This window comes from Thunnus maccoyii, chromosome 15 (assembly GCF_910596095.1).
Source record: "Thunnus maccoyii chromosome 15, fThuMac1.1, whole genome shotgun sequence".
Lineage (NCBI taxonomy): Eukaryota > Metazoa > Chordata > Actinopteri > Scombriformes > Scombridae > Thunnus > Thunnus maccoyii.
Window position 1 is genome coordinate 17,943,066 of NC_056547.1, and position 22,272 is coordinate 17,965,337.

The 22,272-nt window shown below is 43.0% G+C and overlaps 2 protein-coding genes across 4 annotated transcripts in view; both read left to right on the top strand.

Moving 5' to 3' along the window:
* The window catches only part of pum1 (pumilio RNA-binding family member 1), a 31,998-nt gene extending 25,110 nt beyond the window's left edge, over positions 1–6,888 (top strand). For all 3 annotated transcript variants that reach the window (XM_042435206.1, XM_042435205.1, XM_042435207.1), the window contains 6 exons: positions 133–267; positions 1,319–1,456; positions 2,278–2,403; positions 2,614–2,735; positions 2,891–3,083; positions 5,004–6,888. In XM_042435206.1, the coding sequence (XP_042291140.1) occupies positions 133–267; positions 1,319–1,456; positions 2,278–2,403; positions 2,614–2,735; positions 2,891–3,083; positions 5,004–5,135 (846 nt within the window). In that variant the 3' untranslated portion in view covers positions 5,136–6,888. The remainder of the gene's footprint in view (positions 1–132; positions 268–1,318; positions 1,457–2,277; positions 2,404–2,613; positions 2,736–2,890; positions 3,084–5,003) is intronic.
* A 2,519-nt stretch (positions 6,889–9,407) lies between these two features.
* Positions 9,408–22,272, top strand: part of sdc3 (syndecan 3) — a 38,391-nt gene continuing 25,526 nt past the window's right edge. The window contains exon 1 of the mRNA XM_042436381.1: positions 9,408–9,981. Within this exon, the coding sequence (XP_042292315.1) occupies positions 9,928–9,981 (54 nt within the window). The 5' untranslated portion in view covers positions 9,408–9,927. The remainder of the gene's footprint in view (positions 9,982–22,272) is intronic.

The window sequence follows — 22,272 nt, forward strand, 5'->3', positions numbered from 1 at the left end:
GTGCTTTGTAATCTTAAAGTGTAAATGTGAAATCTATGTGGCGTTGTGTCATTTATTACTAGAAGGATTAGAGGATTTACAGGCTTATTTTATGTGTGTGTGTGTGTGTGTGTGTGTGTGTGTGTGTTATAGTTTGGCAGCCTGGACCAGAAGCTGGCTCTGGCTGAGAGGATCCGAGGTCACGTGCTGTCTTTGGCGCTGCAGATGTACGGCTGCAGGGTCATTCAGAAAGCTCTGGAGTTCATCCCCTCGGATCAGCAGGTCATTGTAAGTACACTAGTTCCCTCTGGACTGTGTGGGAGTGTGAACAAGGGAAACAGACCATATGTGTTAAAACTGTTGTTTGTAGTCCTTTGCACCTCTGTACTAAAATAACCTTAAATAAACGTATCCTGTCATCACCTTGCTGGGATTTAGCTTGTTAATGTAACACACAAAATGGCAAAATACCCCAGTGTCCCAATTTCAAAGGATATCTACTATCCATGTGCTCATAATTCAGGTGTAAATGAGAGCGCGCTGCTCATGGATAACTAGTTTCTCTTTGTATAGCCGAATGCGGCATCGCTGAAGAGGTGAGCTTTTCACCCTGAAATTGCATTTTTCATTTACATTATGGCTTTTATGTTGGAGCTGCCTCGTGTAGCAGCAGGTTCCTCACAGGTACTCCATCATCAATGATGAATGAGGCTAATGATACCACGGTTTATATGCAAATTCTCATCTGCAGGTGTTAAGATTTAAAAAAAAAAAAAAAAAGAAAAAAAAAAGATGATTATCAACAGGAAATAACTTAGCTCAACTGTTTAGTCGTTTTGGGAAAAGTAAAGTGGTGTGTGTGTGTGTGAGATTTAAACATTGATCTCAAAGAAAAATGTTGGTGTTTATATAGTTCTCATTTATTTATAGTTTCTAACCCAAGTCTACATTTTTCTGTTTTATTTCAATTTATTTTTTACTTATCTGTATATATACATATTTCTAACAGCAAAATCACAATTCTATTTCTGTACTTTTTTTTGTTGTTTTTATTTCACTTGCTTTGGTAATCTAAATGTCTGTTTCCCTTGCCAATAAAACCACTGAATTGAATTGAGAGAAATGTGTCCATCTCACCTTAATGGACCTCAATAGATTTCTCCAGGGCAGCTGTTCAAACTCCTGTGTTATTTTTTGGCTACAGTGAGCCACTGTGGAAAATGATGGAGAGTTTGGAAAATGCCTTCAGGCAATATTTCATTTCTCACAAACAATTACATGTCCCTCGCTGTCTCTTCCTCTTGCCTCTGCTCTCTTCTCCTCCTCCTCATCTCTGTAGAGCGAGATGGTGCGGGAGCTGGACGGCCATGTGTTGAAGTGCGTGAAGGACCAGAACGGTAACCACGTGGTGCAGAAGTGTATTGAGTGTGTCCAGCCTCATGCGCTGCACTTCATCATAGACGCCTTTAAGGGACAGGTGGGTCCCCCTCTGTGCGCGCACACAAAATATTTCCACTTTCAATCACTGAAGCCTGCCGGTGCTTGGCTGATATCCACACATGCATTCACTTGTGTGCACACATACACCGTCACTGCCTTAAGGCAGCAAACATATTGTCACCGCCGAAGCGCAGAGACGCACGTTTTCAGTCCTTTTCCAGGGACAGGATACGTTTCCATGGCAACAGAAACCTCAGCCCAGTGGCAACAGCCATCTTCTATCCACTAGCTAAATGTTACATTAGCATAAAGTGTGAAAAAGGAAGATTTTGTTTGTTTATGCATGTGCCTTTTTTTTAAAAACACAAATGATAGGTTTCAGTTTTGAGGTTTCGGTCAGATGCTCTGACAGTAAATCTCTTTGTTGGTTGGAGTGTTTTGCTTTTCACATATTTGCATGTTGTGTAACTGCATGTCCTCTACTCAGCTTGTTTGTGTAGCTGAAAGCATGTCAGGAATTTACTTTCACCTTCCCTGCAGGGGTGGGCTGGGTGCGTTGAAAGCATGCCTATGATTTACCAACTAAATAAGTAGCCCTCTCCATCCTCTCCATAACAATGTGTTGTTGTCTTGAACATAGACTGTAAATAAAGTCTTTGGTCTTTGGACACTTCAGACATCACAGTATAATTAGTTTTTCATTGAAATCCATCATATGCTGCTGTAATCCAAAGTGAAAAACTGTTTCAGAAAGGGTAAATCAGTGCCGTGCTCAAGTCACTGAGCTCAAGGACAGCTTGGTGTGTGTTTGTGTGTGTGCATCGAATGAGTAACTGTGTAATTATGTGCGTCTTGTAGGTCTTTGCCCTCTCCACTCACCCTTATGGCTGCCGAGTCATCCAGCGCATTCTCGAACACTGCCTTCCTGAACAGACGCTGCCTATACTAGAGGAGCTCCATCAACACACAGAGCAGCTAGTGCAGGTAAAACACACACATACAAGCACTCTGTTGTCTCTCCATGTCCACCAGTTATGTTTTCCAGGATTATTAACACCTTAAGTTGGTTTAAATAAAGCTCCTCTCAGAGCCTCCAGATTTTTGAAGTTGGCTGATTGTTTGATCTGACGTCAGAAGCACCAGCTGGTGTCCTCACGTTTTAGTTGATGTGTCTGTGTGTTGTTTCGTATTCAGGACCAGTATGGCAACTATGTGATCCAGCACGTTTTGGAGCACGGCCGAGCTGAGGATAAGAGCAAGATAGTGGCAGAGATCAGAGGCAACGTACTGGGACTGAGCCAGCACAAGTTTGCCAGGTAAACTCCAGCACACACACACCCGAGCACACAAAGGTTTTCAAGAAGGTTTTTCTTTCGTTTCTCCACAATCGCAACTACAGTTGGAACTGGCTTTTTGTTTCTTTTTTAACTCCCCTTCACCATCGCTCACCCCTTTTCCTTTCTTTGCCCAGCAATGTGGTGGAGAAGTGTGTGACCCACGCATCGCGGGCAGAACGGGCAGTGCTGATAGATGAAGTGTGCAGCCTGACTGAGGGCCCCCACAGTGCCTTATACACCATGATGAAGGACCAGTACGCCAACTACGTGGTGCAGAAGATGATCGACGTGGCCGAGCCCACCCAGCGCAAAATAGTAATGCACAAGGTAGGCGGAGAGGAGATGGATGTCTGTTTTTATAGTTTATCTTTAGAATTATTTTCATCCCTGGTGTATGATGTCATCCCAGACAGATGTGTTGCTTACTGGGTGACAGACTGTACTGGCATCATCAGCTTCAGTCATATATGAGGAGAGGAGTTGTCAGTACTTATAACACTGATGATATTTGCTTGCAGCAACTAAATGTAGTACCCATGTGATTAAAGGGTTGATGACACCATCACTTATATTACGGAGGAGATGCTGTGTCGGCCATTTCATATAATTATTACAACATGCATCTGCAGTAGCCTATTGAGAGTATATATATATATATATATATATACAGATATCTAAGGCTTCAGCTGGCATTTTATTAATCTAGATTATCCCCTTATTATTTTATATGAAATGTCAGAGGCCATCAAAAGCTTACCAAAAACTTGACAGACATAAAACAGTAACAGTAAATAAATTATGATACAAAATGGGCTGGCAAGCAAATTCCAAAAGTTGAAAATCTGTTAAAAGAAAATGATTAAACGACTAAAACGATGATCACAATTGTCATTGATAAATTTTGTCTTGGCTGCTGCACACATTGAAGGCACTAAATATCAAATGTTTGACTGAAAAAAAAGCTTTGAGGCTGTCAGTGGAGGAAAAAAAAAGGCAGGTCTTTATCGACCCATCAACCAAACCCCTCATTTATCTGCACATCAATAATATCTTGCTCAGGTCACTGGTGTGAATGGTTTCCCAGGCAACAACACAGAGGCCGACTTAAAGGGAAAATTCACCGCTGTGAATATGACGATTTCTTAAAACAAGGTCACCTGTGTAGAAGAAATGTGCAATTATTTTTTAAATTGGTGCCCTGTGACTAGATAAAAGTGTGAAAAAGGCTGTAGATTCTCCGTATCGCTGCTAAGGATCGCAACACAAGCGACGTGCTGGAGGCAGTTACGTTATGTGGATCAATGCAAACTTACTGAGTGCTGCATGATGCTGCTGGATGCAGCTGCAAGTTACAGGTATCACAGTCGCTGTTGTTCTGTATTCAAAGTTGGCAAAGTCTGATAAAATATTTTATCAGAAAACAAAGTCAGGTTTACCAAAGCACCACAAAGTTTGTTGCAGTGCAGAGTTTCCTGTCTGTCTCCCTGGCTGCAGGCGCTGTTACAGCTCCCATTGTCGCTCCTTCCTCCATACTCTGTTTTGTCTGATTCCATCGCACTATATCAGGCCTCATAAGTTGTAATAGTGGCGCTGCATCTCTTCTCCAACACGATACTGTAAAGCTAGTTGTTTGTTTGTGTTCATCATGGAGAAACTCAGCAGCTGAAGTCTGTGCGGCTATAACGTCGCTCCGGTGGTCACTTCTGATTCAACAGCACAATATTCAACCTTGTACCATGAAACTAGTTTTCTTCCAAATATACTAATATACTAATAATAATATTTTAAAGTATTTATTATTATGATATTATAGTGTTCGCTTTTCCCAATCGCTGGCGTGGTGTGATAGATGGGAGTATTTTGGGAGACCCACATTTTACCGTCCATGAAGGCACCACTACGGAAAATGAGGAAATGTAGTTTTTAGTCTAAGGCAGATCTCCAAAGTCACCTGGCAGACTTTTGCCTGCAAATGAGCGAGGAGCTCTGGTTGCAGGCAACATGTAGGGAAGTTAAACATTGATCATCAGCACTACTCACATTATAATGATACCATGCTGGCTGAAAATTGGCAAAGTTTCCCTTTAAGCACAAGAGATCATTGATTTCCAGATAAATGAATATTGCTGTTTGATGTTGTCCTAAAAAAAATATGTGAATGTTGTGTATGAAACACCGAAATCTGTGTGAAGTGGATACTGTCCTTATTCACCATATCAAACATCTGTGTGTGTGTTTTTGACACAGATCCGGCCCCACATCTCCACCCTGAGGAAGTACACATATGGAAAACACATCCTGGCCAAGCTGGAGAAGTACTACATGAAGAACGGCGTTGACCTGGGTCCTCTCTGCGGCCCCCCTAATGGCATCATGTAAACCGACTCCCCCTACCCCTCCACCCCAAAATCATGTCTACCACCTGATCTCCCCCCTCCTCCTCCTCCTCCTCCTCCTCCTCTCCCCTCCTTTGCCCTTCACCTCACCCTTCTAATGCGTTCATGCCTACCAGCCCCCACCTTCCTGTCCCAGTCTGACCCTTCAGAAGGCATCGTGCCCCCCCCCCCTCTGAATCTTACTCACAGAGGACTTTGAGTACCCCTTGCGCCCCTGTTTCCATGACAACCCTGTCAGGAGGAGCCTGTTGCTACAGGCAGCCTTAGTTAAGATTTTGTCGCCCCCTCCCCCACCTGAGCCCAGGCCTGCTGAACTTGGGGAGGGAGGGAAGGAGGGCAGGGAGTGGATAGAGAGAGAGAGGTGAGACCTGTTCCACTCATCGCTTCCACTCCCTCCCTTTTTTTTTCGTTTGTTCTTTCTATTCATTTCCTCTTTTCTTCGTTTTTTCAGATAAACTCAAAAAAAAAAATCATTTCACTTTTTTGCTACTGCTGCACACACAATCCTAGTGTCCCTTCCTCCCATCCTAGCTATTTACCACTATGAGATGGAACGAGTATTTAATTTTTTTTGTCTGTCACAGAATCATAGACGAATACACACATGCCATCAGCTAACCAGCAGACAGATCATTTAGCATGGGAGATTCGTTTTCTGGTCTTGCTTCTATAAATATAACGTGTATACTTGGTGTAGACCTTTGCATATATATATAAATATATATATAAAACTTTGTAGTTTTTCTGGTTTTTGATGTTGAATCTGTATCTATAATGTATCCTAGTAGTGACCACATACTTCTGACTGTATAATTGTACATTTGTAAACCCTTGTAATGTAAAAGTGCTTTACCACCCTTTTTGGTATGAGAAGAAAAAAAAGAAAAAAAAGCTCACTCTGGAAAAAAAAAAAAAAAATCTTAGAAAAAAACCTGTGCATTTCAGTGTATATTCTCACCTCCTTGGTTGTGACATATGAGTTGTTGTATATTGTAAATTGTAATATCAAATTTTTGTTTTGAAAAGCCCTTTCTATACAGCGTAGTACTTGTACAAAGATTCGCCACGCTTGGTTTTATCTTTATCTTGTCACTGCTTAACTTAAGACGTCGATCTCCCACTGACTCCCAATTGGACATGTTCTGTTAGACTTTAGTGGTGTCTTCTGGTTTATGTTGAAGGTTTTTTTTTTTTGTTTTGTTTGTTTGTTTGTTTTTTTTGTTTGTTTTTTGACCTTTTTTTAAGATCTTTTTATAGGAATGCTTTACCCCATGAAATGTGTCATGTGTATGGGTATGCTGGCTGGGCGGGAGAAAGAAGAAGAAGAAGAAGAAGAAGAAAAAAGAAAAAAAAACGTTTACTCATTTAAACCCCCACACCTCCTCTGAAACCCCTCGATTACCCATGACTGTTTTCAGAGGGGTAAACCCATGGATTGTACAGATGAGATTCTTGTGTTTTTTGGCATTTCTCTAGTGCTGTAAGTGCTGTATCATACTGTCCATGTCCTTTTGGGTGAGAGAGGCAGCCCGCCACAGCGCGGTGTACATTTGGAGCAGCCTTGTGTATATTTACTACGAGCACACCTGTAACCATATGTGTATAGTTAACAGAACCTGTGTATGCTTATTGCCTGGGCAACTATTTTTTGTAACTCCTGTTGTAGATTGTCTCTAAACAATTGTGTGATCTTTATTTTGAAACCAAACTGAACAAAAAAAACTTTGAAAATTTAACCGTCTCAAGTGTGCTTCATTGTATGTTGAATACACAAAAACACACACAGGATAAAGAGGAAAAAAAAGAGTGAAGCTGCTGTTTTTGCTGCTTTTTTAAGTGTCTGGTATAAAAAAAAACCCCCAAAACAATAGTATCTGTGCTGTAGTTTCTGTTGCAGCCGTCTGAATGAATTTGTCTGCAGTGATGCAACTACACAGCATGAGTCAGAGGAGGGACCGGGACGCTTGGTCCTGATGCTCTAGTTTCTTCATATAGTATGTGACTGATTAACGAGGCTGGCTTCTTAATATGGCACGGCTCTGACTAATGACAAGTGTTGATCAGTGGCATGTTACAGTAATGACTGCTCCCAGCGTGGAATAACTTTTAGAAGTGGTTACCGATAACAGTGGTTATTACTTTGATTTGAAAACCATCCCAGGATTCATTATCCAGTATAATTGCTTATAATATCAAGGCTATGAGTAATATTGAAAGCCTTCTTGCATCACACCAGGCAGAAGTGAAAGATTACTGATGTTTGAGAACACAAAAGTAAATCCACTCAGTAGCCAAACACTGATAATTATACTTTTGATATGAATAATGAGCTCAAGGTTTTCTAACGAGGGATTATCAGACTGCCGCTGCTGTGTTGAGCAGGTGTCCTTGCGGTCTAACAATTGTGTCTTTCAAGTAGACGGGAGGACAAAATAAACTTGCCTTCACCTGTCCAGCCTTTGTTTAAAGTATGCTGGGTGTGAGCAGAATCAGGCAGGATGTGTTTTGAAAAAGTCACATTGGGCGTGATGTTGGTAGAGGTAATCCTACGGGTTTTTGATTTCTTAAGGCTGACAATAGTCTGAGTTTAAGTATTGAGGTTGTATGTAAACTGCAGTGATTTTTAAACCATCTTTAAACTGTGGTGGGTTAGTTAAGCCTAGAGGCTGCTTGTTTTATGCAGGACTGGATTATTAAACAGGCAACAGTGTGCAACGGAGCGTATTTACTGCGGGTCAGTTGGTTTGTGATAGTTGTTTGGGAATATACGCTACTAAAGTACAAGGTCTCAAGGTGGGTCCTGTAATATTACCAGTCTTATATACTGGTCTCGCAGACGGCCACTGTGACAAAGTTACATGATGCCTATTCTTTAATAAATGTGTGTAAAATCAAATTACAAAAAGGGCAAAAGAGGCATCGAATAGGTAAACCTACCCATGTTTTTTTAATGAAACAACAAAAAGGAAATGAGTTAAAAAAAAAAGGTATATTTAAATGTTTAGTAAGGAAATTTGATCACAATTATTAAATAGCCTATAATCAGCTAAATTAAATTTGTAGAAAATGGGCAGAAGGCAGATTAATGTTTTTCTGATTAGATATTCATTAAAAGCTTGTTTAATTATAGTGTTTTAGCTGTTAAAATGTCACCAGAAAACAACCAAATATGATGGAGCTTTCAACAGCATCACACTGTCTTCTTCTACAGTCAGTTTAGCAAAAATGAATAACATTAAAAAAAAATAGCATGCTTTCATCCACTGATGAAGACTGTGTGTTTCAGTTGAAAGCCTCAGAAAGAATCTGGTAAATGGACTTTGAGTGGAAATTATTTTTGACCAACTAGGCTTCCTTCCAAAGTCAATAATGAACCTTCAAGCTTAATTTAGAAAGCTGTCATGCAGTGTTTATAGCTATTAGCTAGAAAGTGTCAATCAAATTTAGGCGCCAGCAGGTTTCAGTTTAGATTATTGGATGGTTGTCCTTTTAAATGACGGATTGTGTCTTTAAACAATCATGAAAAGACTTCTGGTATGTATTGCTCTGATAGTCTTTGAATATCCCAGTAGATAAACCGCACAGCTGCTAGGACAGTGGTTCTCAAAGTGGGGTCCCCAACAGAAAGGGGAATCATTTATTTTCACTATAATTCCATCCATAAGTAACACAATGACAGGATGTATGATTATTTTGGTCATGTGTTTCATTCATTTCCGGTGATAAAAAGCAAAGGTCTTATCGAATGGGGGTCCGCGGTCTAATCTGTGTCAGTTCAGGGATTAGTTTGAGATCCACTGTGATATAGACAGGCGCAGTCTACAAAGCGGATGGCGCATTAATATTAATTCTTCTTACGCACGCACAGGTGTGAGCTCATTTGATTTTTTTTTAAAGAGCGGCTTTGACCGTGACTCAGCCAATAAGAGCTGAACGCCGGAGCTGTCCGTTAAAGGTGTGTAATTATGGCGCGCAGCCAACCGGAACCACCTGAGCGCAAAACAAGGGCACAACCTGAGTGCAGCTATGGATGCCCTGCGGTGCGTAATGTGCCGACCTGACTCCTCGTGTATGTGTGTGTGTGTGTGCGTGTGTGTGTTAAGGGGCTACTTTAGGGCTGCGGGTGCCTAAACGAGCTGCAGGGGGCATCCTCGCCCTTGCTCGCGGAGATCCCCCCCCCACCTCTCTCTCTCTCTGTCTCAACATACACACACTCACACACATACACACACACACACACACACACCCCTCCTCCTGCCAGACTCCCAGGCCAAGCAGCGTCGCCATACGGAACATCCTGCCCTCACCGGAGAGGGGGAGGAGAAAGAGAGAGAGAGAGAGCGAGAAAGAGAGAGAGAGAGAGAGAGAGAGAGAGAGAGAGAGAGAGCGAGCCTGTGTATGAATTGAGAGTCAGAGAGAGAGAGAAAGAGAGACGAGGTCTGGCGTCTCCCGGTAGTAAATCTATCAGGTCTCGAGCACAAAAACTCGGAGAAACAGACGGAGAGAAGGAAGAAGAGGCCTCGCGGAAATCTCCGGTTTACTGGTGACCGGGACCAGCAGCAGAGCAGCGCGTGAAGCCTTGGATTAAAAAGCCCGACTAGAAGGACGGATGGTCGCGCGGACGGGCGGCGCGCTCTGAAGTTGGACAGACTACAGAGACACCGAGAGCAGCAGCAGCAGCAGCGGCAGCAGCGGCAGCTTTTGTTCCCCCCACCTCCCCGAACCCCCGTGAAGGCAGCGGCGGCACCGGGAGGCTGTGCCCGCGCACCCCGACCATGAAGCTGCCTTGTCTATTGGCGCTGACGGCGCTGATTGCTCACGCCACCACGGTAAGCACGAGCCTCAGATCCTTTGTTAACCGGGGAGCTCTTGTGCACACGGGAGCCCGTCATTTTTGTGCATGCGCGCGCGCGCGTGTGTGTGTGTATGAGTGCGCTGCGCTATCATTAATGAGACAGTGATGGTCGGTAATCTGTAGGAAATCCTGCACTCTACCCAGGCTACATATCAGCCCTTATTGACCGTCCGTGACTCCCGTTGGGCTGGCGACTCCCCTGCACCCCCCTCACACACCCCCGCCCCCCGCTTTTACACACACACACACACACACACACACACACCAGGCTTTGTGTCTCTGTCGGGGTTTATTGTGGCCTGCGTGTCCCCTCGAGTCAGGAGGTGTGTGCGTGCATGTGTGTGTGTGTGTGTGTGTCAGTAATTAGCGGGTAATCTCTAATTGAGCTTGATTACGGGTCTTTGTGCGGTGCCTCGGTATGTGGTGTCTGTGTCACCAGCTCACATCCTGCCGTTAATTTGGGGGCTCCAGTCATACTGCGGCTTTAACGACTTTATAGCCGGGTAGTCGCGTTGTAGGACGCGCGCGTGTGTGTATGTGTGTGTGTGCGAGTGTGCGTGTGTGTGTGTGTGTGTGAGAGGGGTTGATTGGATGTCCGATCTCCAACCTGTGAGGTACACGCTCCCTTAATTGCCAAATAACAGCGGCGGTATTATTGTCCGGATTGTCCGCGAGCATCCTCCCGCTGGAACCGGAGGTGTTTGTGTGTGTGCGTGTGTGTGTGTGTGTGTGTGTGCGGCAGTATGTGTTTGTGGTAAAAAGTGGGTGGGGTAATGGGGAAGTTAACGGCGATGCGGTGCGCGAACGGATGGCTTGGATGTATGATGTCATCGGGAATCGCGAGGAGGGAAGCTGATTTAGGAATGCGCGTGCTCCCCCCCACCTCCCTTCTCTCCAAGCACACCTCCTCTCCGGAACCATCCACGCCGAGCTTCACGCCCCCCCCCCCCCCCCCCTATATAGCACGCCCACACCTTCCGCTACCGATTAATCCAGATTTATCCTATGAGGAGGAGGAGGTGGAGGAAGAGGAGGGAGGAAGCTCCTTGAATCATTGAGAGAAAAGGAAGCAGGCACCAAAAATAATCAGATCTAGGCCTACTTCTGAATGTGAACTCCTCAGAATACATCCCTGTAGTACTGTGATAGTGTGTTTCTGGTGCTGAATAGTGAGTTCATGTTTCGTCTCCTTCATTCCATGACACCCAACCTGTGTGTGTACTGATGCCTCCAAGTCCCCATTAAGACCAGTGCAACCAGATACTTCTCTTAAAGCATAAGTTCAAAATGTTTCAAGTCTGTCAGGTGCCCATATAAACAGTGAAAGAGGTTTTCCATGCTGTAATCATTCCTCCTGTTCATACCGGCTATTAAAAGATCCCCTTCAAATCCACAGTGTGTCCACACAGTTATTTTGTGCAAAAATGCATTTAAAAGCTTATATGATGCTTCAACTGTCTGAGTTAGTCATATCAAGTGGATTTCTGACACACTTATAGTCTTCTCAGCATCAAATTCCCTCACAGTGTTTCTCTGTTGAACTGTGGTGGAAGTATAGTAACAAGAAGATGGACTTTGGCTCTAAAAAGGCTGTAACGCTTAAAAATATCTACTGACTCATTTGGACGGTCGAAGCTTCATATAAGCTTCAGATAAACTTTTGTTTTGCACAGAAGGAAGTTTGTAGACTGACATTGTAAGTGCATTATGAAAGAGGAATGATTACAGCGAGAAAAACCTGTTTCTATGTTCATTTGGGTGCCTGACTGTTTTTTTTTTAAGAAAGACTTTAAAAAATTGTGAACTTGTCCTTTAAGTTATGTTAGTTTTTGACACATGAGCACAATCGAAACAAAAATATCTGAGATCTCTCAACTAGATTTTGGCACAGAGCCCCTCTACAGTCCACTTCTTTGAGTGATGTTCCATTCAGTTGCTTCTACAGTGATGCTCCACTGGTTTTGGCCTTGGTTTTCAACACTACACACACACACACACACACACACACACACACACACACACACACACACACACTGATTATTACTGGGTCAGTTGGTTGTAATCTTTGCCAAAGGTCCTTGGCCTCGAGCTGACCTAATCTGTCTTTAAGTGTACAGATGGAGACAGGTGTGACACACATATACACACACACACACACACACACACACACACACACATACACACAAACACACTCAAAGATATACTGTTAGGAGTGCACAGATGGGTGCAAGTGTTATAACACACACACACACACACACACACACACATGTCAACACTCTTATAATTGCAAGACTCACCTCAAGCAACCCAGCAGGCCTTGAACACACATAGATACACACGATCCATGGTCACATGCATTTGCTGACAAGATCTTTCTTTAGATGCCCCTTAGCTTAAAAGCAAGTGAATGTCTGTGTTTGTGTGTGTGTGTGTGTGTTTCTTCTGATGAGTAGTCCCTGGTGTTGTGTCTCTGTGGGTATTTCCTGTTATCGGAGTTGTGACATCATATCCGGATGGCTATATTTCACATGGGAGACTGATTTTCCCACAGACATCTGTTGTGTCCCATGGATAGCCTGTTTATGTGTGTGTGTTTGTGTGTGTGTGTGTGTGTGTGTATGTGTGTGTGTGTGCATCCGTCTGCCTTCATGAGAGCACTGACTGTCCATCTGTCTGCGTGTAGGCTCAAAAATAGTGAATCTCCACTGCCAAAAACTTGTTCTCGCCAGCCTTCGCTCCTTGAAGAGTGCATGATGTGAGAGAGAGAGCGCGTGTGTGTGTGTGTGTGCGAGTGTGAGGCGGAAAAGCGTTGTGTTCTTGAGGATCATGTTTAACTCGTGGAATGAATCAGTGTTTTGTGCCTCCGATCGAAGACAAAGCCCCCCATAGAGAGGTGAAGAAAGAGAGAAGGAGCAAGAAAGAGGAAAAAATAGCCCGAGCGAGGCGGATTGAGGGAGAGTGTGGAATGTTAGAGGCAATTTGACACAGGAAGTAGGTCCTTCTCACTCTCCTGGAGGACAAAGTCCCCTCACACACACACACACACACACACACACCCCAAACACACACACACACACCCACAAACATAAGCTGGCAGGTAGAAAACACTCTGAAGCTAGAGGAGGTATTTCAGGTGTGTGTGTGTGTGTGAGAAAGGATGGCTGGAGGTGTGGGGGTCACCTTCCAGTGGATGGAGGAAATGAAAGAGATCATGGTTCATATCCGGAGCTACATTCAGAAAAAGCAACGTCTGGAGGGGAGCACGGACAGAGAACGAGAGAATAATGATAGCTTTCAGTGAGAAAAACATCCCCCCCCCACCCACCTCCTCGTCTTCTCCTCGTCTCCTCCCTTCGGCTATTTGTGCGTGTGTGTGTGTGTTGGATGGGTACACATGCTGCTCACTCATATCTGAAAGTAATTTCTTATCACATGGCAAGGACCGAGTTTGGTTGGCAGATGTGCCACATTTGACTGAAATTAGTTTTTCTTTCTCGTGGATAAAGTTTTAGCTTGTGATTCAACTCAGAGGGAACGGAATTTCCCATTTAGCATTAGACTGATAACAAGCTTGTGGGGACGGAGAAACCTGCTTTCACAATACCTGTTATTTCGGTTTGTGCTCCCTTTGAGCCCGAACGAACAATTAGAATTTGCACACAAAAAAAAAACAAAATGTGGAGTTTTATCGCTAACTAGAAGCTCTGTATGGAAAACTTTCTTAACTTTAGTGAGGATTAAACAGAGGCCTTCATTATTGGCCCCCAAGAGTCAAAATACTCAACACAATACGGCACAGTTTGTATGTTAAACTGTATAGAAAGAATTCAGGTGTTGCGTTTGAGTCTAGTCTCAATTTGTATATTTATAGTAAGAATTTTGAGCAATTATTCTTTTTCTAATCAAATTTTTGCTTTCAGAAGTCGAGTGTTTTCAACCAACAATGACAGAAAACAAGCAGTTTCTTGAGATATACACGCTCGCTATTCAAATCTAGCGGAAAACTCAACAAAATATTTGACACAGGTCTTTTTTTTTTTTCCGTGCCTGAGCGTCTGAGTTGTGTTTGTGTAGACTATCAGAGTGTATAGTTCAGCCTGTAGCCTGAGAGCCAGAAACATCAACAAAGCTTTCGCTGGTGCTCATAAAGTTTTATTTCTGTGAGCTCACGGTGACAAAATGAAGGCGACACATATAAATATCGACTTTTTCTGCACCTCCTCTCTTCTCTCATATGGATTTTGACAGCTGAACAGTCTCTGAAAGGTTCCAGCGAGTAAATCAAACTGAAACTTAAAGTGTAAGAGACAAAAATAAGTTTTGAAAAGTGATGGCAACATTAACCCCTCCGTCCCCTGTGGAGAGTATTTTTAAAAAAAAAAGGATTAATCCGCACATTTCTCTCTTCAGGACTACGTTATTGTAATTCATTCGTCTACAATTGGTTAAAAATGCTGCAGCCTGTTCTCCAGGAGTGCAGGCAGCACATTACTCCAGTTCAGTCTCGCTTTTGTGGCTGCCAGTGGAGTTTAAAATTCAGCGTAAAGTTTCAGTTATTACCCATCAGGCACTACACACTGAAGCCTCCTGAGCACATTTAAAGTGTCAACGGGATGTTCCCAGAGCTCGGATTAAAATGGAGACCGAACGTTTGCTGTCTTTGCCCCTAAACTTTCTAAACTCTCACCATTAGAACATCCAATTAGCTTTAAATATTTCACTTTGTCCAAAACTTTACATATAAAAAAAAGCTTCTTTTCTTTGTTCCCTCACTTTTCTTAACTGGTGTTTTGCTTTTTTTAACATTATTGCATTGTTTTTAATTATATTTTGTTGCTCTTGTGTCCATTACTATCCTCCCTTTTTTGTTATTTGGCGCTAAATGCCGATATAATCGCCCTAATACCACATAAATACATGTTATTTACTTGCACCCTGGCTGAGCTCCGTCTAATCACTGTAAAATCTCTGTTCACGCTGCCAGTCACGGCGTAGAAAGTACCTGTTTTCTTCAATCACTTGGCTCCAACACAACGTTGTGAAACACGAAACTTTCCCCAAGGAATGTTGTGATCAAGTCATCCCACGTATGAGAAAGAATGCAGTTATAGCCTGAATTCATCCAGCTGGAAACTTTGGCTGCTCTCATCATGACCAGCAACACACACACACACAAGTGCGGACATGCTGGCTCACGCATATGCACCGATGCACATTAACATTAACGTCCTGATTATCTTTACACACATATGCCGCACCGGCTGCGTTTTCGAGAATAGTCGTGGTGTGCAGCAGTTTTGTTGATTCAGTGAGTCAGAGGGAGACGGGGAATGCTGGAGGTGTTTTTAGGTAGGTCAAAACAGGCTCGAAACACAGCACGAGTAGATACTAAACACACACACACACACACACACACACACACACAAGGTCTCCCCTTGCAGTAATTGGGCAGCACTGCGCAGACATACTCACATACATATTCTCTGGGGAGGGAGGTTAGATGAATATAGAGACAAGAGGAGGGAGGGAGAGGAGAAGAATGGAAAAAAAAAGGGGAGGTTTATAGGACCACAAGATAATGAGAAAGAGGGAAGAAGGAGGATGGAGGATGGAAAAAGGAGTGAAGGTGATGGTTAGATGGGGATGCTAGATGAGAGAGAAAGAGAGAAAGATCAAAAGAGGACGAGAAAAAGAGGCAGTAGAGTCCAGGAAGGGACCAGGAGTGGAAAGAAAAAGAGGGTGAGACGAGGGGGAAAAAGAAAGAAGGGAGAAGATGGGGGATCTCGGGACATGGAGACGGAGCGATGGATTGGATGGGAGGAAGGAGGGAGGGGAAAACGAGGGCTGGATGACAGCAAGGGGATGGAGCGAGGCCAGAAAGATGGAGATGAAGGGATGGTAACGGAGCCAGGATGGAGGGATGTCGAGAGCAAGAGAGAGAGAGAGAGAGAGAGAGAGAGAGGGTGGGGGAGGGAGGCACACACACTGCTCATTCCCAGGAGACTGTGCTCTACCTGCTCTCCACGGCCGTCGCCATGACAACCTGCACGGCTGCCGCTGTCACGGCTTTATCGCCCCTCTCCTCTCCTCTCCTCTCCCTTCTCTCTTCCTCTCTTTCATTCTGTCTTGGCTCGTTTTTTTTTTTGTTTTTTTTTCTCCTTCTGTTGCTTCTCTCATTCACAGCTTTTCATATCTCATTCTTTATTTTCCGACTAAACTCTTTTCCTTTTTTTTCATTCAATCTTTGTTTTTTCTTCCTTTATTCTTCTCCACCCCGTCTCTGCCTTTTTTTTCTCCTCTCTCTTCATCCTCCCACTCCTCTTCTCTTCTCTTGCCCATCTGTTCCACTACAATAAATTAAAAAATAGAGCCGCAGTTGTGTCTCACTTTTACAGTCGTGTGTGTGCGTGTGTGTGTTTGTGTGTGTTTGTGCTATTGCAGGACTTTAAATTAGAGAGCATAAACGCAGTGCCGGCTCAAAAACCACAAAGCATTCTGGGATCTCTGTGTGTTTGAGCTTTCGCTATAAATAAAAACCCCAGAAACAGGGCGCCTCCTTCCCACTAACAAACCTGTGTGTGTGTGTGTGTGTGTGTGTGTGTGTGTGTGTGTGTGTGTGTGTGTGTGTGTGTGTGTGTTTGACAGAGTGCAAATCACAGATGCCTTCCACCAGAATATTAACTCTGCTATTATCATTTTTCACTCATATTATTAGTGTGTGCGTTTGTTAGAAAGAGAGTATGTGTGTCCCTGCATCCCTGTCTGACGTGTTTCCGGGACAACGGGGTAATTATGTTAATGAAGGGGCCGGATGGGCGGGGTCACGCGGAGCTGAAACTCAGCGCAGTCCGACGGGACTGCTGGAATGTGAAGCTCCTGGCAGGCGGCTGATAAGAGCGGGCTGAGGCTGCGATAAAGCCGGCCTTCACACTCCCGACTGGACCCTGCGTGTCATCGCTCAGAGTCTGGCCTCCATCTGACCTCCAGCACACGCCTCCCTCCATCTCCCGCTCCATCTGTTGGCCTGTTTGTTTGTCTAATTGGAATTATTGCAGCTACTTTACATTTGCAAATTTTTCGTCTCTGGAGACAGAAGTTTGACAAACACATTCCCAAGTTGAGGTCCCGGTTTCTAGCTTTTTCTGGAGCTTTCAACACGGTCTTCGTCCATCTTGGTACTTATTATGATTTTGATCCAAAGCAGTTGCTGAGCCTGCATGTCAACAGATACAATCTCCATGACAACTTAGCAAACTTGGTCCCCTGAATAACGATCCAGAAAAAGCTAGTAAGGGGACCTTGACTTTGGATTGTTTTTTTCAAACAAAATTAATCTGCAACAATTTTGACTGATTGATTAATCGTTTAACTAATTTATCAGACAAACATTCACTGGTTCCAACTTCTCAAATTTGAGGATTTACTGTTGTTCTTAGTTTTATATCTTTTTGGATCCATTTCGGTATATTTTTTAAACTATTTTTTACATTTTATAGACTAACGCCATGTCTGAAACCCCTCTCTCATTCCTTGCTCATTCACTGCTCCCTGTATAATGGACATTAGCATTAAATTGAGCAGTAAATTGAGATTTGGACACTTAATAATCATGCTTGTTTTGCATCACTGACAGATGTAGAATCACACGGCAGTCATTTTTCCAGCACTATAAAATGTGACACATTGCATCGGGTAGTTTTACTACTTTTTCGCTCCACTGTGAAATTTTTGAAGGCACTGCATAGTGGAAAAAATGTACACATTTAGGATTCGATTGATTGTGGATATAACGATTAAGCAATTCATCAAAAAAACCTTTATTACTGTAATCAATGAAAATAATCATTAATTGCTGCCCTCATTTGAATTTTAGGCTGACCTTTGTATTGATTTAGCCACAAAAACAGTGTGTATAATCCCCAATGCTGTCTTCCTGCAGCATAGCAAAAACAGCAAAGGATAAATCTTTGGAACAACGTTGTATATTAAACTCCTGTTGGCCACAAATGACATCAAATCTCTTCTGCTTTCCATTTTCTGTGCAAGGAACCTGTTTCCTCGGCTGCTTGTCATTGGTAGAGACAAGAAAATGGCCACTACGGCCCTTCAAAGCCCGGTAAGTTTGTTTGCCCGTAATAGCGGTAGAGTGCTCGTAAATGAAGACCCAGTGGAAGCAGGGGAGTGCGTCTTCTCAGGGGAACATCTTGAAGGCCGTGCAGGAAGACATAAAGATGGAGTACAATGGGAACGTCAGGCCAAATTTAAACAGAAGAGTTTGATATCTGCCAGAAAATCTGAATGGCTGATAGTGCGGTGATACAGTCATTTGAACAGGATCAACAGGATTCACGTCTTATTGAGTGTTGACGGTTGCTCCGGTCAGCACCCGAAGGAGAAAAACACAATGAAAAAGATACGCTTACAGTTATATTTAACATGCGAGATCGGATATACCGTAAACACCCAATTTGTCATTGCTTCATTTTGTCTTGTCTTTAATCTGTCAGGAGTTACAGTTTCTATTTTCAAACGATCTTCATCTTTTTCTTTGATAACAGAGAGATTTTGTCACTTTTAATTTACAGATATCTACTTCTTTTTTTTTTTTTTTGCATGTTTTTCATCAAGGGAGATGAAGAATTAATCACTGCTTTCATTTTTTAGAGATTAATTTAGTCTTATCTGTGTTGTTTTTATCAAGATAAAAAAGGTTTTTGATGCTAATATTTAATCAATTTCATTAACATTAACACTCAGAGCTTCATTGTGTGTGTGTGTGTGTGTGTGTGTGTGTGTGTGACAGAGATCTACTTGTTTGCATACTGATGTGTGTGTATATGTGTGTGTGTGCTTAATTGGTCACGGGGTTATAGAATGGACACAGGAAGTGTAGTATTTATAGATCCGGCCTTCAAGCTTCAAGTCCAGAGAGCTTCCTGAGAGCTGCTCAAAGGGGAGGTTTTATATAGGTGTGTGTTTTGACATGTGCGCGTATGTTTACATGTGAAACAGAGGCAGAGGAGGTGAAGACAGAGCACAGGGCGGCTGCTTGTGCGAACGAGAGCGAGAAATACTGTGTGCGAAAGGCATGTGACTGTGTACGTGTGTGTTTGAATTATTTAGCCGACGTCCCGACAGAGGAGTGAACGAGGTCAGGAGCTCATTGCTGCAACGTTTTTTCCTCTCTCCATCCATCCATCCATCTCTACACCCCCACATCCACCCATCCACCCACCAGCCCTTGTCTTCGTCCTCCTCCTCCTCCTCCTCCTCCGCTGGCGCTGCAGAGCTCCTCGTTTACTCTGGCTGTCTTAATAAACCGGAACTTAGTAACAAAAGGCTTCCCACATGTTACTCACGTCCCCTCAATTATTGGCAAGCCATGAGGGAAGAACATCGATCCAATTAAATACAGACACTGAAACCCGCTGTGTGTGTGTGTGTGTGTGTGTGTGTGTGTATGTGTGTGTGTGGACCCTCTCAAGTAAACCTTTGAACCCCAGTACTTTAAAGGGCTCTTTCAAAGGCATTTGCAGTTTCAACAAGTAACTGAAGCTAATGAGCTGTGTGTGTGTATGTGGAAGAGTGAAAAAGTGTGTGTGTGTGTGTGTGTGTGTGTGTGTGTGTGTGTGTGTGTGTGTGTGTGTGTGTGTGTGTGTGTTTGGGAGGGTTGGGATTCTGTAATATTGCTCAGGGGTTGCAGCAGGTTCTCTTTCCCATAGGGCCTTTCTCTAAACGCCTCCATGCGCACACACACACACACACACACACACATAAACACACGTTTGCGGCAGCAGGTGATTCATTCTTAATCTTTCATTCCAACAGTTGTGGATTAGCCCTAATCTTAGCCAGCAGAGACCCAGGTCTGAAAGGATGACTGACACCGACTCCGTGTGCGTTTCTCAGAGTGTGTCCTCGAGTGTTTTGTTTATGTAGCCGTGTGTGTGTGTGTGACATGATAATTGTCGGACTGAGTGGGGTATCTGTCTCACAGGACATGATATGACAGAGGCAGATACACGCGACAGATTGACAGGTCACACAACGCTGAAACATGATACGCAGCAGGAGGAGGAGGAGGTGCTGACACAGGAGAGGCAGGACTTCTTCTGACACTCTTTATGTGTTTTGACAAATTGCAGTAGTTGATTAATAGTTTGCTTTAGGGCTGCGACTAATGAGTATTTTCATAATCAATTAAACTGATGACTGTTTATTCAATTAATCAACTCATTTATCAATGTCGTGCTTTGTCTGACAAACAGTTGACAACCAAAACATCCTCGGTGTGAAAACCGACTTAAACCACAAATCATTGATCAAAATAGTTACTCTAGTTTGCTTTAACTGTCACTGATGGCGACTTGGGCCGCTTATAATTTCACATTCTTTGATACTAGTGCAGATATGACAGAACCAATTCTAAAACAATACTTTTATCTGATACCTCAATCAGATATATGTATATACTGTACATATATAGACATAAAACTTTTTTTTTCTACTGAACCTTTTGTTTTCCAGTGTTAAATGTCACACAAGGGCTTTGTCCAAATAAAATTCACTCTAAAATCGTCAAAATCTGGAATTATAAATCAGTAATTATCTGATTAAATAATAAGTAAACATGACTATGAATCTGATCAGACATTTGATGCCAACTTTCAGTATTTTACAGTTTTCAAAACTCAATGGACGCATTTCGGTCAGTACGGAAGAAGTTTTGAGATTCGATACACGGGCCTTGTTTCAAAATGATTAAAAAGATAAAAAAAGATGAAAAAAACTCATGTTCTTGCAGTGGTGATACTCTTGATACTTGATACTACTACTTATTGCTACTGACTTGTTTCTGTTGGTTTGGGAAAAGTATATGCTATACTATGATTGCAACTTCCCCACTTCGATTCTGGCCAGAGACCTTTGTTGCACGTCATTCCCTTCATATCCTGTCATATCTTATCGCCCACTATCAAATAAAGGCTTAAAACGCCCCCAAAATACTTATTAAACAAGTATTATGGTTCAGTATCCAGCCCTATTGTGATACAGAGTAGTTTGGTTTAGTTATTTCTCAACATAAATTGTATCTCAACAGCATGTTGGTACTTTTGGTGGTAAAATTGGACAAAGCAGAAAGGTGTGGCGACAGGTTTGAAAGTGATTAGATATTGTGTTGGAGATGGAGGGAGAGGAGATTTGAAGAGAATGAAAGGGGGAATGAGGTCAGAGGCAATCGCAGACAAAAGTGATATAAAAGGAGGGGTGGCGGCTGAGGATGGGAGAAAAAAAAAAGTAGATTGGAGAAAAGAACAAAATGCTGCAGACACGGAGAGGAAAAGGAAGGAAGGACAGACAGAGAACAGAATTTGTTAATATGCGACGGTGGTAAAAGGATATGAAGAGCTCATCAGAAAATAGAAGGAGAAATGAACAGGGAAGGGACTGGCTTTAGGTAGAGCGAAATGATAAAAGAGCAAAGGAGCTGACGAGGGGGAAAAAAGAGAAAATGAAAGGGAGATGGATGGATTGGTAGCAGCAGCACAGAGAGAGAGAGAGAGAGAGACGGTGGTGGTTAACGCAGGCCTGTAAAGAGCTTAGGACAGCTGAGACGGATTGAATGGAGAGAACAACCTGGACAGGATTACACAGAGACAGAAGAGAGAGGAGGGCTGTAAGAGCAAGATCGTATCATAACCCATATATTTCCCTGTCCTCCGGTTACACTTTTCCACTCGTTTACACCGACAACGACCACTTTCGCGAGCTCCACAATCACACTTTGATTAAACGAAAACCTCCACTACCAACAAATTAATGATCACCAATTGTTATACTGAGCACTAATCTCTGTTAGACAATCATTCTCGAGCCATTAGTCACTTAAATATACCTCTTAATTAATTAGTCAGTGAGAAATATAGCCTGCGGAGAGATGAGGCTATCTTTAACTGTGCCGCTAAAGAACAACCCGGGATGAGCGCTCTCACCTGAAGCTGAATAATATTTATTTTTGAGCTGCGAGAGGCAGGAGGATGATCACGCTGTCTGAGTAGTAACAGGAAAACTCCTATAAGAATAATATCTAATCTGTTCTGCACATTTTGCCCATTAATCCTCATTATCTGCTTCCTTACGTCTACCCAGAGAATACGTTGATAACGTTGCTTAATAATCCATGTAGCGGTGTTTCCTGATCCGTTTAGCTTACAGCTCTTTAAAGGGATAGTTGAACGTTTTGGGGGGAAATATGCCTATTTGT